This window comes from Lacerta agilis, chromosome 14, assembly GCF_009819535.1.
Source record: "Lacerta agilis isolate rLacAgi1 chromosome 14, rLacAgi1.pri, whole genome shotgun sequence".
NCBI classification, from domain to species: Eukaryota; Metazoa; Chordata; class Lepidosauria; order Squamata; family Lacertidae; genus Lacerta; species Lacerta agilis.
Genome location: NC_046325.1, coordinates 29,333,850 through 29,350,803, shown reverse-complemented (window position 1 = coordinate 29,350,803; position 16,954 = coordinate 29,333,850). Strand labels below are relative to the sequence as shown.

Genomic DNA, 16,954 nt, shown 5'->3' with positions numbered 1-16,954 from the left:
TCTCCCTAAGTTTCACAGTATACATAGCCCTGGGTATATAGCAGTGTTTTCCAAACTTCAGTCTCCAGTTGGACTACAACTCCCATCATCCCTGACCACTGGTCCTGCGAGCTAGGGTGATGGGAATTGAAGTCCAACAAGAGCTGGAGACCCAAGTTTGAGGAAGCTGGTATATATTTCATCCAGTTCTTGGCCAGACAACCTCTTGCCTTTCTTCCAGCTTCTATGTACATGTTTGCTTCTCTCTATTGAGCCTGGAGCATCTTTGCTGAGGCTGATCGCATGCACCACAGTACAGACCAGCTGCATAGTTGCACGGTGGCATTTAAAAGGGGGGGCGGAGACTCCTTTTTCAAAAGTCTGCAGAGGCTTGAATGAGGGATTGCCCATTTCCCACCATATTTCTTCGGAGCTTAACTTGCAGTTTTTATGTCCAGCTTGGAAGGTCTGTGTTTCGCAAGCATCCTGTCACTCTCCCTCTGTTGGCTTTGTGGAGATGCCTTGCTCACCTTTTCTTCACATCCTCCTAGAGCCTTCTCTTCTTTCATTTTTTCCTCCTTTGGTATTTCTTTGCTTCTCTCCATCCATCTCCTGGTTCCTCATCCCCCTGCATGCCACTAACTAGTTTCATTAGATGTTAATTGATTTGTGAATTCAGGCTGAATTGCATCATCAGCAGATGGCGGATCCCGACCTGTTGGAGGAGTCTTCGTCTCTGCTGGAGCCGAGTGAACTGGGAAGAGGAACCCCACTACGATTAGGGTACGTGCAACTTTCACTTTTCAGCAGCATCAGTTGTGTTCTGTAGGATCTCTTCTGCATGTCAGGCACGATTGGTTAAGGCCGTAGGACTTGGGTTTGCGTTCTTCCGTACTATTCTTGATTCCTTTGAGGAGAGCAAGCTATTTCTTGGTGTTAATATTATTTAGCTGAATTTGAATTAAGTTGCTCAGTACTAGATCTGATTGAACAGGATGCATCTCGTGCCAGATTGTTGACAGAAAAGCAGTTAACCGACAGCAGTTCCACTTTTGTGTTTTTGGAAATGTAAAGAACCAAATAAATATTGGCCCCAAGCGGTGCAGATAATGTAGAATTTCTGTAGCTTATCAGTTTTCACTCTTCACTCTATCTCCTTGTAGTGTTGCTTTGATATTTGGATAGTCTTGACAGCTGCTATGGATGCCTTTTATGTGCACCAACAATTGATAAACAGAGTTCTAGATTTACACAAAAGTGGATTTTGTTCAGATTCCGAAAGGCTGACATGGAAATAATGATTTTCAGTTAAAGATCTACTAAATTTGTCCTTAGGGACGTGGGTGGCGCTGTGGTCTAAACTACAGAGCCTAGGGCTTGCCGTTTGGAAGGTTGGTGGTTTGAATCCCCGCGACGGGGTGAGCTCCCATTGTTTGGTCCCAGCTCCTGCCCACCTAGCAGTTCGAAAGCACATCAAGTGCAAGTAGATAAATAGGTAGCGCTCCAGCGGGAAGGTAAATGGCATTTCCGTGCATTGCTCTGGTTCGCCAGAAGTGGTTTGGTCATGCTGACCACATGACCCGGACGCTGTACACCGGCTCCCTCAGCCAGTAAAGCGAGATGAGCGACGCAACCCCAGAGTCGTCCGCGTCTGGACCTAATGGTTAGGGGTCCCTTTACCTTTACCTTTTAAAATTTGTCCTTATATTAGCGTGCAAAAATCAGGCCAAATGAAAATCCTATGTGTTTTTCTGCCTGCATTAATTTGGTTCAGCTTCCATTCTCATGTTTGATTTCACGTAGTATTGTACTTGATATTCACTTGTCTTATTTTATGTAGTGCATCTTAGTTTTTTTTTTATATAATTGCTGAAGAATGAATCATGTTATATGGACCATTTTAACAAATAGTGTCCTGCAGCAAATTTCCAGCTCTTTGAGAATGTAGCTTCTTTAGGTCTTATTTCTATAACATTTGCTAATTTTTGCCTCAGCTCAGATGTTAATGCCAACCACGCTTTGAACTAACTATCTAGAACACATAATGGTTTGAGGTTCCGAACATACAGTAGGTATAATATGTGGTGTGTACATTGCTTGGCTGCCTTGTTTTTCCTTTGTCTCAACACTCAGCATCCTTGGTGGAGCAGTCTCTGGGAGTAGACTGTAACGTATAGCTGGTCAATTCAGACACCGATTCGCAAATCCACCTCAAAGCACAGTTTCCCATCTTGCTTTGCTGGTCAGTTGCAAAACAAGGATTGCCAGTTTATATCTCATGCCAAACCATAGTTCTGCTTCCTTAGCCACAGTGTGTCAAGCGTTTCTGTAGGTGTAGCACAAAAGAGCAAAAGTGGCTTCTTAATAATCATAATCATAATATATTTTTCCCCAGCCACTCTGGGCGGCTCCCAACAGAATATTAAAAATAGAATCAAACATTTAAAACTTCCCTAAACAGGGCTGCCTTCAGATGTTTTCTAGAAGTCACATAGTTTTTAACGCTGGAAGAAACAGAGTTTGAATCCTACCTCTTTTTTTTTTTTTTTAACTAAAATTGCATAGACAGTGGCTTGTTTCCCTTTCACATTCACCAAACCATTCGTGTTGGGGCCCTCTCTTGCTTTCTGTTGTTTTTACAGTATCTGTCTGTGTGTCTTCTAGGCCCTGCACTGAACGGAACATTGCTGAATGCGTACTAATTTCTTTCTTTTTTTATGACTTCCATTGTGTTCAGATTTGTGGCTGGTGTGATCAGTCGTGAGCGGATCCCTACCTTTGAGCGGATGCTGTGGAGGGTGTGTCGTGGAAATGTCTTCTTGCGTCAGGCTGAAATTGAAAATCCGCTGGAGGACCCTGTGACGGTATAAGGACTGCTTTTGCAGCCGCAGGCTGCTGTGGGCTGTCGAGATGAAAGCTTGCAGCCTAACTTCTTACAGTGTATTCTTCTTAACAAAAGCTTGACTTCTATTGTGGATCAGGGAGAAGTCATATTTTAATTGGATCTGAAACATAACTGCCCGCTTGCTTTGAAGCCATTTGATAACGCGCTCATTATGTGGAGGTGTAGGATCGTGAAATTTTAAAAGTGGTCTTTTCTTTTGACAGCTGTACAATTCACTTATAGAAGTTACCTTTTATCTCAGTACCCTCAAAGACATCCTCAAAAGAGTTCTATGTCAATATCCTTAAAATATATATTCTCAGTTGAAGTTTTGGCTATGTATGGTTTTATTCCACTCAAGAAGAACATTAAGCTAGCTGAATGAGCTCAAAAACCAAATGCTCTCTAAATATTGGATAGACTTGATTTCCATATTCTAATATAGGTGTGCTATAATAATTAAATTTGTCACATTTTTAAAATGTAATCAAAACGGATCCTGAAATGAACTGTTAAATGACACACATAGACCGGCTTTTGTTAACTTAAACAACTAACGGTATTAACAGGGTTAGTAATGAGGACAAATAATGGTATTAATCTTAATTTGAGTGTCGGAAGCTGCCCAGAGTGGCTGGGGAAACCCAGCCAGATGGGGTAGAAAAAATAAATTATTATTACAGTATTATTATTATTATTATTATTGTTGTTGTTGTTGTTGTTGTTGTTGTTATTATTAGTATTAGTATTAGTATTATTATACAAGGTAGTAAGTAGCATGGAGCTTGAATAATGCCAGCTACTCTAGAATTTGGGCTTGGGGGTTACCCTGTCTTGGGAAATGCTTCCAGGCAGGCTTGACTCTTGGGTGTCTTGTTTGAGAAACCAAACATCAGTTACAGTGAAGGTGAAATTAGGATTTGTGAAAAGTTCAGATGGGTGTGTGAGAGGCAGAAAAGAGGTCTCTCTTCCTCCCACAACACAGTTTAAAGCCCCCAGTCGAAGTTTTTTTTTGTTCCTACCACCTGTCTACTAATGTCCAAGACAAGCAAATCTTCTCATTTTTCCTTCATTTGCATGTCTGTATATGCTACAGAAACTAGCTGTTTGTGGGGTGGGATATATATTTTTAAAGCACAACCCCAGCTTAGGATTCAGAATGTCTTTGTCTTAGAGAAGGCAGTCGGAATCATAGCAATCAGCCGCCTTCATCCTTAGCAGAGGAAAGTGTAATGGACAACAAGGTTGCACCCACCCAATGCCCCTATTCTCATATCAAGGCTGCACAAAAGTTTCCTAATGGAGGTAGCCCGGTGTCTTATTCTTGAACAAATGCAGGAAGGGGGGGAAGTCGCTATCTGAGCCCAGCCAGCTGCCTGAAGAATGCACTGCTGGCCTCCCCGGAGAGTTCAAGGGTTTGGACTCTAAAGTCCACCGCATACATCAGTTCCTTTCCATTCACTCCTTTTCCTTCTGCTTGTTTACTGCAGATCGTGTCCTTGGTCAGCTGCTAGGCTTATCTGCCTGGGTTCTCTGGTTACATTGCAATTCCTCTTTATACCAGCCAAACTTAATTAGATAGGGTTATTAATCTCTGCTGCTTCTCCTCCTCCCCTGCCCCCCTCAATTATTCTGCAAAAGCACAATGAGTTTACTCGGTAGCCTCTCCCTGGAACACGTATGAGAGCCTTGCTGGGTCTGAGGTGGAACTGGATACATTTTGAAAGGCTCCCTAATGCTAAAGATGTTGGCAGGCTGCTGGGTGTGTGTGTGTAGTTGAGACCCAGGAAATGGCTCCATATTAGTGTTAAAGGTTTTGAAGGGCTAACCCTAGAAGCTTATTCCACTGTTTTTTGAAGGCTTCTCCCTGCATTGGTTTCCCCCCTCTCTTCTAGGGGGACTATGTGCACAAGTCGGTGTTCATTATTTTCTTCCAAGGTGACCAGCTGAAAAACCGAGTCAAGAAGATCTGTGAAGGGTAAGCAAGTTGGAAATATGGGAGGTTCTTGGAGTTCAGGCAGCTCATTCTAAATTCATGTAGAGCTGGCTTTCAAGTGGTGAGCACTCCATCATATTAGCTGTGTTGTCACTTTGTCACTGAGCAGACTCTGTGCCTTTCAGATTCCGGGCTTCTCTCTACCCCTGTCCAGAAACTCCACAGGAAAGGAAGGAAATGGCTGCTGGAGTCAACACCAGAATCGATGACCTTCAGATGGTATGAAAGATGCACGAGTGGGGGTGGGGAATGATCAGGTTTTTTCCTCTTGGTGCTCCTCCTGAGCTTTGAATTGTTCTCTATTGTGGTTTCCTTCCCTTGGGGATGTTTATCTTCACTTGTATACTCTAATAGGGGGTGTGGTGTTCATTGATCTAAGCGGACAGATAATTTGGCTGTGAAAGCTAACTGCCAGGTGTCCCTAGAATCAGATGTGGCTTTAAGCACCCTCCTGTTGCGCCTGTTTTCCAGTGTCTTTTTAGGCTGCGGTTGCTGTCAATGCACATTTCTTTACTGGACAAGAGGGGCAAACTGTCCCTCCTTCTGTTGGCAAGCTTCTGTGCTGCACTTGTGAAGTTCACATGCTCAAGTAGCATCTCAGGAATTATATATGAGTGTTGGGCATCAAGCAAACCAGAGAACACACACCATTCCTTCTTCCCAGTAACGGTCCAGTTAAGCAACCATTCCCTGCTTTTGACATGTTGGCTCTGGTCCACAACAACAACAACCCCATAGGCTATAACTATTTTCTTAATGAAGTATTTTTAGGCCATATCTCAGGGTAGACACCCTCACAAGGCTGCTTACAATGGTAAACAATAATGAAAATAGATAAAATAAAAACAACTATTTAAGGAGCTCTGGGTAATAGTATACATGATTCAAAACAATTTAAATTTCAGCACTGCAATACCGGTACCACTCAACAGGAAAAAAGCAAGGTGGTATAGATGGTTTTTTAAAATCCTGCTTAAAAACGTTAATACCTATCTTAGTGGGTAAAGAATGCATAGAGGTGGGGTCACTGAAAATACTTGATCTCAATACACAGGCAAGATCATATGGATGAAGAAGGTCCTTTAGGTAACCTGGTCCCAATACTTTTCCAGTGTTCCTTGTGACACCTGACTAAGCTTCCCTGAATGAGACATCCTTTCCTAAGTCATTTCAATCTGCTTCCCTGGCTGGGTATGCAACTTCGGTAGCCTTTGTAGACTCTCTCCTCCTGGGAATTGGCAGGGCGAATTTCTACTTGCTGATTCTCTTAGACCTTGGACGTTTTTGGCACTGTAAGCTACCACATCTTGTTACTTGATTTGGAGCTTCTAGCGGGTGTTCAATGCCAGCCTTGAGTTGCTTTTGGTTTCTCTGAATGATTTCAGAAAGTAACCTTCGAAGAATGCCAGGCCATCTGCTTACTGGCTATTTTGCATTCAGGGGCTGCATTTGTCTCTAGCCATTAACTCTGCTGGCTAGCTTCTTGGCCCAATTCAAGGAGCTAACTTAGCCTGAGATATCCTAGTCTTGCAGAGCCCCTCTTCTGCCTCGACATATTTTTCTTTAAGCAAAGGCCCTACTGAAGATCCTTTCCATGAAATAAAAAAAGGTGGAATTTTACACAGTACGTTGGGCTCAGCCATTGCCCTGAGGCAATGGGCTGCACTTCTTGTGGAGGTAACAAATGCAGCTCTGCTTAGCCCTCTGTAAAGCACTAATTGTGGGTCATTTGTTGGTTTTTGGGTACTGTCAGAAGGCGGCTTTGCTATAGCTTCCAGAGTGGTTATATTGTTTTAGTCATTTTCGTAGACTTATTCTGTGTATATGGTCATTTTTCAGATGTAAAGTTTTGAAGCAATCTGGTCTTTTTCACAAGAAATCTGCCGAAGTTGAGAAACTCCCCACTCAGTCTTTCCACCCCCCACCCCCCATGCTGCATTTTTCTATCAAATGCCAGCAGAGGTGGGGCAGGGGTGAACATTCTCTTACTGGGAATGCAAGCAATTTGTTCTTTTGGCGTACTTGGCAGGGATGCTGTGGGATATGTACCATATGTAACTGCAACAACACGGTTGGAACTGCAGAGTTCGTGAGCAGGGGTGGTCCTATCCACCCCCGTTTTTCAGTCTTCCTCACCACTGCGTAGTTACCATTCCCTCCCTCTGCCTTCAGCTAAATATCTTGGTGTTCTTGGGATGGAAGGGATTTGTGGGATTGCACCATGGAGGCTTGGACATGGTTGTCTGCTGCACAACAAAAAACATCCGGAGAAGGCCGGGGGGGGGGAGGGAAGATACAAAGTTTGTAGCCTGTATGGCTGCAAAAATAGGATCTGAAAATATGTGAAGTCTCAAGCTAGAGTGGGCTAAGTAAAATTTCCATAGATGATAGGGGAGAGAATGATGAACGCCCCATTTGAGTCTCATCTTTCCTTGGTTAATGCAAAGCAGAATAAACATTGCATGTTAAGACTATGGGTAATTGCATTTATTTTAATTGGAGCACGTAATTCCCTGTTTTCTGGATGCAAAATCTGTAATATACACAACCACGGTCTTTGTTCCAGGCTTCCTATATCTTCTGTTACAGCAGAACATCTCAGAATTAGACAGTGTTGGAATGCAGTTCAGCATCTTCGAGCTTGGCCTTATGTGACACAGTCCCTCTTCCCCTTCAGGTGCTGAACCAAACTGAGGATCACCGACAGAGGGTCCTGCAGGCTGCTGCCAAGAACGTCCGTGTCTGGTTCATAAAGGTGCGCAAGATGAAGGCCATCTACCACACCCTGAACCTCTGCAACATTGATGTGACCCAGAAATGTCTCATTGCCGAAGTCTGGTGTCCCGTTGCTGACCTTGACTCCATCCAGTTCGCCCTCAGGCGGGGCACGGTAAGTACAATTCATACCACTCTGACTCTACTGCTATGCCCTGAAAACGCTGCTGGTGCACACTTCCAGTGAAATCTGCTGCTTTTCCCAAAAGACGCTTGGTTTTTGGATACAGGTGTCCTGAGTCTAAACAGGACTGCAGAATAGCCGTGGCTAGTTTCGTGTGTGGACACAAAGTACTGTTTTGGCCTTGACAAATGTGCTTCTTCTCCAACCCTGATACTTGTGTGGATATTTCAGTGGCAATCTATTTCTTTCCCTTTTTGTCTCCACCCTCAAAATGGGAGAAGAGCACAGTGCATTCATTTGAAATCTGTCTGACTTTGAAAACAAACATGGCCTTTGGCCCACATTCCTCACTTCTTTCTGAAGGGAAGAGACTCTCCTAGAATTTTTAGCCTATAACAAAGATACACCCACAGCTTGGATCCCCTTTCTGACTCTGTAGCGTCAGAACAACTGAATTCTTCTAGTTCTGGACTCGTCCATCATTCAGCCCAGACACTGAGATCCAGCGCCGAGGGCCTTCTGTCGGTTCCCTCACTGCGAGAAGCAAAGCTACAGGGAACCAGGCAGAGGGCCTTCTCGGTAGTGGCGCCCACCCTCCCATCACAGGTCAAGGGAATAAACAACTACCTGACATTCAGAAAATACCTGAAGGCAGCCCTGTTTAGGGAAGTTTTTAATCCGTGATATTTAAATGTATTTTAATATTTGATGGAAGCTGCCCAGAGTGGTTGGGGAGACCCAGCCAGATGGGCGGGGTACGAATAAATTATTATTATTATTATTATTATTATTATTATTATTATTATTATTATTACTATTATTATTACTATTATTATTATTATTTCCACTGGGTTTTAAAAGATTGTCTGACGCTGTATGTTTTCACATAATGCACAGGACATTTTAATACACACACACCTTCCTGCCTTAAGGCACTTGACTGGGATGATTTACTGTTAGAGGCTCAGGAGCTAATCCAGTGCGATCTCTCTTACTTTCGGAAACATGCCTGATCATGTAATTTGCATCCGTCAGAAACAAAACGTAGCTGTGCAGGGAGCCTGCAGAGTGGCAACCTACAAGAGCTTTCTAAACGATTAGGAAAAGTGTGTGGTGATAAGTTGATCTTGGTTTCTGCTCCACAACAAGCCAGTCTCTCTAACCTCCAGTGTGTTTGTGTGTAACAGGAGCACAGCGGATCCACTGTCCCCTCCATCCTGAATAGGATGCAGACCAACCAGACGCCACCCACATACAACAAGACAAACAAGTTCACGGCTGGGTTTCAGAACCTCGTGGATGCCTATGGCATTGGAACCTATCGTGAGATCAATCCAGGTAATGGCGTTTGGCCTACTAAAAGCAGCCTTTCCTTCTAGCACCTGATAAAGAAGAAGCTTGTTGAAGAAGCTTGATCTGTTTGTTCTCTCTGGCTTGTGCATCTGCATAAACCTATGTGGAGAGGAACTGATGTTGCTTGGGGTGGGGGAGGGTTGACTCTTAGCAAATACGACTGCAGCATAGATCTCTTCACCACCACCCTCAGAAACTCAACAAATTTATGAACATAGTGAACCAAAACCATATAGAACTAAGGAAGCCAAGGAGGCATGGGACTTATTCTGTGTCTGGGTGGGAGGCCGCCGGGAACCCCATGTAAGCTGCTTCTCAGCTTCCTTCAGAGGAAGAATGGGAAGTATAATGAATAATAAAAAAGACACAAAACTTTATGGCTTTTAAGGTATGCTTGTCAATCTTCTTGAGGCACGTGTAGAAGGTGATTCATAAATTAATACATAAAATAGAAAGGGAGGTATCAGCAGGCTCATGGGAAAGTCGAGATTTGTAAAAGTTGGAAAAATATTTAGGGGATCCCTACAAAAAAAATCCCACAGTTAATTAAGGGCTGAGCCTGCACAATAGGTACATAATGCTGGCTGGCAGGGTAAAACAGAGAATTGGAAAAGGATGTGGATGGCTGGAACCCTGAATAGGAACACTCCACACTGCAATATTTTGTTGTAGCTCTCACTTGCCATGTCTAACATTCATTGTTAAACGACATCTCCATGAAGTTATTAAATCCTTTCTTGGGGAAATAGGCAGTTGTACTAGTTCATACAGGATACGTTAGCATTTGAAAAATAATTAGGTTTGAAATACATTGTCTTATCCCAAGCTAGTTAATTTCCCTTACCTCAGAAGCAGAATTTCTCCTTTGCTAGCTTAACACAGCATCTCCTTCATGAAAACTAAGCAACTTCTCTAGAGCAGAAGGACAAGGGTTGGGGGGGGGGGTTGGTCAAGAGAGAAAGAAGGCTCTGTTAAGAGAGGGATCTGAGCACCGAGAAGGGGAAACAAGTGAGCTGATAGGTCGGCTTACTTTTTAATCCAATTTAAATGAGCGTGAAGCTCATTTCCTTACACAAGGACTTCTGTGAAATATTGTAAAGCTGGATGTGTGGTGGCTTTTTTATTCAGGGCAGCATAGGCTTGTGAAAGAGAGAACGTGTAGTCTTCCGAGTCAGTTGTGCAGAGTTCAGCAGAATGGCCAAGTAGCATCCTACAGCCCTGAGTGGTATGAAAAGAAGATAGAGTAGTAGCCCGAGCAGAACAACTGTATTAAGGCTATTTAGTTAGGTACATGTAGCAGTCTACTACACAGTATAATATTATCCACTTTGATATATCTAAGGATATGGTTGATATTTGCCCAGATTTCAAGTATTCATTGCATTCATCGCCTAAACAAATGGCCAGTGAGGCAGTAGATTTTCAGAATGCGCTAAGCCAGCTCATGTAAGGAGTCCATAGGGCTAGCGGTCCAGAACTGGGCTGCGTTGTCCATCATGCACTTACCTTCACTTGCATCCCTCCTAGCTCCATACACTATCATCACCTTCCCGTTCCTGTTTGCTGTGATGTTTGGGGATGTCGGCCACGGAATTCTCATGACGCTGTTTGGTGTGTGGATGGTGATCCGGGAGAGCCGTATCCTGTCACAGAAGGGTGACAACGAGGTATTGACGGCAACCCCCCCCCCCAAATTTGGGCAGGGTGTGGGGTTGGGAATGAAAGCGAAAGTGGAAGATAAGTCTTCAGCTCCTTGCGAAGTATTTGATTCCATCTTCAATATGAAGAATTCATTGCAATCTAGAGAATAGCAAGAATGAGCAAGGTCCTTTCCTGGCAGAGTTGCGACTTTTGCAGCCTTTAATAAGCGACCAGAGAAAAGCTTCACATGCTGCCATAAGGCTAGTAAGCTTTGAGAGGTACTAGAATTTGTTCTGGAGAATGGCAGGGGTGCAAATAAGCTTCACTTAATTTAGTCACATCTACTGGGAACTTGTTTGGCATTCAAATTTGAGGAAGGAAGCTTTGCACTTTCTGGTGTTTTTCTGCCTCCTTTCCCTGGGCAGAGCAGGCAGGCGTTTTCAGTACGTTCTCTGTCCTCCTGGATCAGGCCTGTGGCCTCTCAAGTCCTGGAATAAGGTGGACAGAGATTTCCCTTGTCTTTGGTCGTAATGTCCTTCTCCGAGGGGTGACGGCAGTGGGGAGACAACAATGTCTTGATTATGCAACTCATTCTCTCTCTCTCTCTCTCTCCCTCTCTCCCTCTCCCTCTCCACCCACCGCGCCTCCGCCCCCAAATTCTCCTTCTCTTAACTTGTTTACTGGCCAGATGTTCAGCACCGTTTTCTGCGGCCGGTACATCATTCTCCTGATGGGTACTTTCTCCATTTATACCGGCCTGATCTATAACGACTGCTTCTCAAAGTCTCTCAATATGTTTGGTTCATCCTGGAGCGTCCGGCCAATGTTCATAAAATCCAACTGGACGTAAGTTGATGAGATGCTCACAAAGGCACAAGGAAGGCCTGTGAAATGCTCGCTCTGAGCAGTGTGCTAATGCGGGATGGGTGGGTGGGAAGACGAGGACACGGCAGGGATGCAGCAGCACCTCCTGTGTGACTAGCGCATTCTCTATGTGGAACTAAAGAACCAGAGCTGTTTCCCGCCCTGCCTCCTCTGCCCCCCAGCTGTGCCAAAGATCGCTCCACTATTGTGCCTGTGTTGTACTCCTCCAGTCATTCTTTGTTTATAGCTTTCTGCTCTCTTGCCCACAGAGACGATCTTCTCAAGGAATATCCTAGCCTTCAGCTAAATCCTGCCATCGAGGGTGTCTTCGGCGGGGCATACCCCTTTGGCATAGATCCGGTAAGAGCACCTGCTTGCAGCTTCTGTACATGAGTAGAGCTATTTGTTTCTTGAACAGCAAGAGCTGATCAAGGTGGTAGAGTTCTGAACTGTGCCACTTCCTCTTAAGTCTCTTTTTGGGAAGCCACTGTGTAAAGAACTGCCTGCATATACAGTAAGCTTAGTAAACCAGAGAGGAGGCTGTGCTGAACCATTCCCCTTCTGATGTTGGTTTATGAAGGGAGCTCTTTACGTAGGAGAGTATTTTTTTAAAAAGGCTGAAGCGCTACAGTCCTGAATTACTCTAGTACCTCTTTCTATAGAACAGCTCTGCCTCGCAAATTAAGTACATAGGAAGCTGCCTCATGCAGAGTCAGACCATTGGTCGGTCTATCTTAGTACTGCGTACACTGACTGGCAGCAGCTCTCCAGGGTTTCAGGCAGGAATTTCTCCTAGCCCTACCTAGAGAAGCTGCGGGTTGAGAACCTGGGACCTTCTGCATGAAAGGCAGATTCGCTAGAGTCAAATGTGGCATGCTACTGCTGTGGAACGGAAATGCCCTCGAAGTTACTCACCCCTAAAGTGCAAATTGTGTAGTCTGACATCAGGGTATATTAGTGGGCAGTAAGGTTGAGACCAAAGTTCACAGTGGGGACAGGCAGGCCTTCAATTATGTGGAGAACACAGGGGAGGGAGATCCACCCAGATCCTTGGAGTATCCTCAAAGAGTTACACTCAAAGCCTTTCACAGAAACCGTCTTAAAGTTGTTCCTGTAGCCTTGAACACACAATTAACATTTTTTAAACTAAAAGACACACCACGTCATGCTTGGTCTCAAGGATGCTTTATAAAGTAAAAGGAATGTTCCTACAGAGAGCAGATTATTTGGGGTGTTACTGAGGATATTATGGGTCTGGCTGTACTTAGTTAGCTGTTTCACTGTTTGTCCTCTTCCTTGGTTCTAAACGCCCTTGGGTCTTAACTTTGCACTAGATCTGGAATATCGCCACCAACAAGCTGACCTTCCTCAACTCCTTCAAGATGAAGATGTCTGTCATTCTGGGCATCATCCACATGGTCTTTGGCGTCTCTCTCAGTCTGCTCAATCACATGTGAGTGTGCTCATTTTAGTTTAGTAGTCAGTAGACAGGCTGAGAAAATGCAGGACCATAGAAAGCTGCCTTATACTGAGCCCAGGCCTTTGGTGTGCCTAGCACAGTACAGTCTGCAATGACTGGCAGCAGCTCTCCAGGGTTAGAGACATATCTCTTGTATCCATTGATTGAAGGCAGGGTCTTAAATTCCTTCTTTGCATATCCTTTAGCTACTTTAAGAAACCTCTGAACATCTACCTCGGGTTTATCCCTGAAATAATCTTCATGACATCGCTGTTTGGCTATCTGGTCATCCTCATTTTCTATAAGTGGATAGCGTACGATGCTAAGAACTCCATGGATGCACCAAGTCTTCTCATCCACTTCATCAACATGTTTCTCTTCTCCTATGATCCCAAAGAAAAGATGCTTTATAAGGGACAGGTAGGTGGTTTGGTGAGGGCAAGAGCTGTTTTGCAGAGAGCAGCGCCTTCCTTGTTCTGGCTTTAAGCATGGGGAGAATCTACTGCTGAGCTGGGAGGGGCAAGAGTCATAGAATTGGAAAGGATCCTGAGGATCATCTAGTCCAACCCCCTTCAGAGCAGAAATATGCAGCTGTCCCGTATGGGGATCGAACCTGCAACCATGGCATTTCAGCAAGAACTACTCCTGTGCAAACCACATGAAAACATGCAGAAGTTCCCATTTGTTGTGAAGTTTGTGCAGGAGCACACACATCTGTATCTGCTAGCATTTATGCAATTATTTAGAATATGGGTTTTGATTTAAGAGCAAGTTTCTAGACCCTGTGGCAAGAGGGAAGTGTGGGCAAGTTCTCCTGAAAGAATCTGAAAGGGTTCTTCACTCAAATGCAGGCAGGAGGGCTTAGGGAACTGGATGTGCTTGCCTGTTGGTGATAACGTCACTCCCTCATCTCTTTTCCCCCACAGAAAGGGCTCCAGTGCTTCCTGGTTGTGGTAGCATTGCTGTGTGTGCCGTGGATGCTGGTTGCCAAACCTCTGGTCCTTCGCCAGCAGTACTTGCGAAGAAAGCACTTGGTGGGTGAATCTGTTTTGCCCTCTTTCCTTTGTAGGTCTTATTTGTTCAAATACTAGAGGCTTAGTCTGGATTTCTGCGACGGAGATCTGCATCCAGGTGAAGCTATGTTAGCACTTCAGTCCTAAGCATACTTTCTTATAATGAAAACGTACTGGAATCATTGCGACTTACTTTCAGGTTTAGGATTGCAGTTTAAATCCCGCTTGCAGGCAGAGGCACAGCTGTAATTTAGCAAACAGGCAGCATCTCTCATGACCACTGGTCGCTTTCTGGATCCATCCAAAATCCTGGTTCATACGCATACATTTGACACCCATGGCTGGGATCCACAGAGCTGCTTTAAGTGTGCCCCAACCCACTGGGATTTTTTCTTTAAAAAAAAAACCTTTCTTTTGACCAGCCGGCCCCTATTTCACCAAGAGGCTTTTGAATCTCCCATTTGGTTTTGGAAGAAGCTTGCCCATGTAGAGTGAGACGTTGCTGGTCAAGGGAGCATGAGCTCAAGCAGCCACTTGGGAGTACGGAACTGATGTGGTTCTACTGGAGGCAAATAGCCTTCCTTGGATGTTGCTGAATTGGTGCTTTAAGCAACCTAAACACTTCAGCAGAGACATTCAGAATGGTTTAGTCCTAAAACCCGTCGTGCAGCTGGTGACGTTTAGCTTTTAAGGACACCAACCTGCTGCCGTGATTCTCCAGAGACTTGGCGGCTGTGGTGTTCTTGTGGCAAGCTGTTAAAGATGCAACAGCCCTTCAAATTGCAGCTCGGTTAAAGACGCTCCCTCTTCCTTCTCTGACCATCTCATCTCCCCATGACCCCTCCATTCGTCTCCCTTCTTTTCTCTTTGTTTTTCTCCTCCTTTTCCCCTTTTCTTTCCTTCCATTCGCTATCAGGAAGGGCAGCCCGTGGAACCCCCTGTCAGCCCAGCCCAGAGTCCGCAGGCAGTAGAAGCAGCGGCGGCTGCAACAGTGAGTGGATTAAAAGATGCCAAAAGGATGCACATGGCGAGAACGGGAGGTGCCCAGGGGCCTTGGAAAGTATCTGCCCCGAGGAGAAGGAACGGCACAGCAGCCCTTTCCTCGGAAAGATACGTTCCAAGAAATCTCATTCTTTCCAAACCCTACACTCACGTGCTCAGGGGACACAACGCAACCGTATAATGTGGCTGGATTTCAAACTTTGGTGTGTATGCCAAGGGTCTCCTGCAGTTGTGCTTGGCAGAGGACTCTAGGCAGTGCTCAAGGGTGTGCTGCCCTCGTTTCCTTGGAGTGCTGTCCAGGTTTGTTGGGGCCAGCTGCCGTTCTTCACAAACTGAGTTGTATGTGCGCATGTCTCTCCTCTGTAGATGCACACTGCAGGGGAAATTGGCAAGGATAGACAAAGCTGCCTTATGGGCAGCTTCCTTGTCATTATAAATGTTATTGTGGAACTCCTGCTAAGTGCCTAAGGAACCTTAGAGTTCCTGGGGCACACAGTTTGAAAACCATGGTTGCAGCACAAAGAGATTCTTCGCCCTAGTGTGTGTATGCCGGGGGAAGCCCCCTCTTTCCAGATGCCAAGGCCCTTGGCTTTTGCATAGCTGCCACTTCTGTGGCTTTCCTCCCCTCCCTTTCTTCACAGTCCTCCCCAGGATTTTTGTCTCTCGAGTACGTTTTTAATTTGCATCCCATGTTTTCAGAGTGCCATAATTGGTGGTGTCTCCTCAGCAATCCCATCCCTTCTGAGTTCACGTCTATGGCCTTCACCAGTTTCTTGCTGCCTGCTAGCTAATGGTCACTTTGGGAATCCTTGTGGCAGTGCACTGAGTTGCTGGCCGCCCACTTCAGTGCTGTTCTTAGTTGCGCCCACAACTCTCTGTGCTGTTGTGACAGTTGTAGCCTACCGACGATTGCTGGAGAGCTAAACAGCTGTTTGCATTTCTGGATGCTGTTGCACTCCAGAAAGTCTTCTGCTGTCAGTTGAATGGCATGCCAGGTTTTTGGAACAAAGAACGTGATTAGTGCTGTGAAATTGGGCGTGCTATTTAGCAGTTAACCCGGCAAAAAAAGTTGTGTGTTCTACAGTCTTGCTGCGAGAACATGGAATTTGCTGCTCATGCAAAATCTGGTAACGTGAGAATTTTTTGCTTTCATGTGGGAAATGGTTTTAACCCTCAAGGCTATGAAGGTGGGTTGAAGAACTTAGGACCAGAAAGCCCATCTAGCCCGGCATTCTTTCCAGATGCCTCTTGGAGCTGGCATGCTTGAACCTGAAGCTGATAACCTTCTCAACATCTGGTATTCAGAGGTATACTGCCACTGAGTATGGGTGTCCCATTTGACTTTCAAGTAACTATCTGTGAAATCGGAAGCCAGTGGTATGGGAATATCGCTAGGGTGTGGGTTTCTAGTGGTCAGGTGCTCTGCAGCCTGCAGATTCCACAGTATGTCCCGTTAGACTTAGAAACAACATGGGTTTCCTTTTTGCCGAATTTTTACAGAACATATCAAATCTATTTCTTAAAGGGTGTACACACAGGCAGATCTATGTTCTTTTAAAAAATAAATAAACACTGATTAATCTACATTACAAAGAATCCCTTACGGACTTATCAAAGTAAGTTGCCTTTAAGAACTATCTAGTTGTTAATGTATTCCTTCCTAGCATCTGATGAAGGCTGCAGACATTGGAGAGTCTCAAATGGCTGAATGTATGCCCCAAAAAGGAGTGGCTTGGCCAGGCCAGGCTCCCCATGTAAGGGCAGGTCTAGTCTTCCCTGCTTGTGTTGTGAAAGAGCCAGACAGTGTCAACCATACCCAGCAGCAGAGTTCAGGAGGCTTTGCGTCCATTTCTTCACTTGCTAA

The 16,954-nt window shown here is 44.9% G+C and overlaps 1 protein-coding gene across 8 annotated transcripts in view; it reads left to right on the top strand.

The window, feature by feature from the left end:
* ATP6V0A1 (ATPase H+ transporting V0 subunit a1) overlaps positions 1-16,954 on the top strand; it is a 41,834-nt gene that overhangs the window by 11,310 nt on the left and 13,570 nt on the right. For 3 of the 8 annotated variants that reach the window (XM_033170763.1, XM_033170762.1, XM_033170764.1), the window contains exons 6-18: positions 659-762; positions 2,717-2,843; positions 4,759-4,841; positions 4,985-5,078; positions 7,537-7,749; positions 8,946-9,096; positions 10,639-10,778; positions 11,441-11,598; positions 11,886-11,976; positions 12,951-13,069; positions 13,282-13,495; positions 14,002-14,109; positions 15,005-15,079. In XM_033170763.1, coding sequence (XP_033026654.1) covers positions 659-762; positions 2,717-2,843; positions 4,759-4,841; positions 4,985-5,078; positions 7,537-7,749; positions 8,946-9,096; positions 10,639-10,778; positions 11,441-11,598; positions 11,886-11,976; positions 12,951-13,069; positions 13,282-13,495; positions 14,002-14,109; positions 15,005-15,079 — 1,677 coding nt within the window. The remainder of the gene's footprint in view (positions 1-658; positions 763-2,716; positions 2,844-4,758; positions 4,842-4,984; positions 5,079-7,536; positions 7,750-8,945; positions 9,097-10,638; positions 10,779-11,440; positions 11,599-11,885; positions 11,977-12,950; positions 13,070-13,281; positions 13,496-14,001; positions 14,110-15,004; positions 15,080-16,954) is intronic. The other 5 variants (XM_033170768.1, XM_033170769.1, XM_033170767.1 and 2 more) reach the window with 3 other exon arrangements.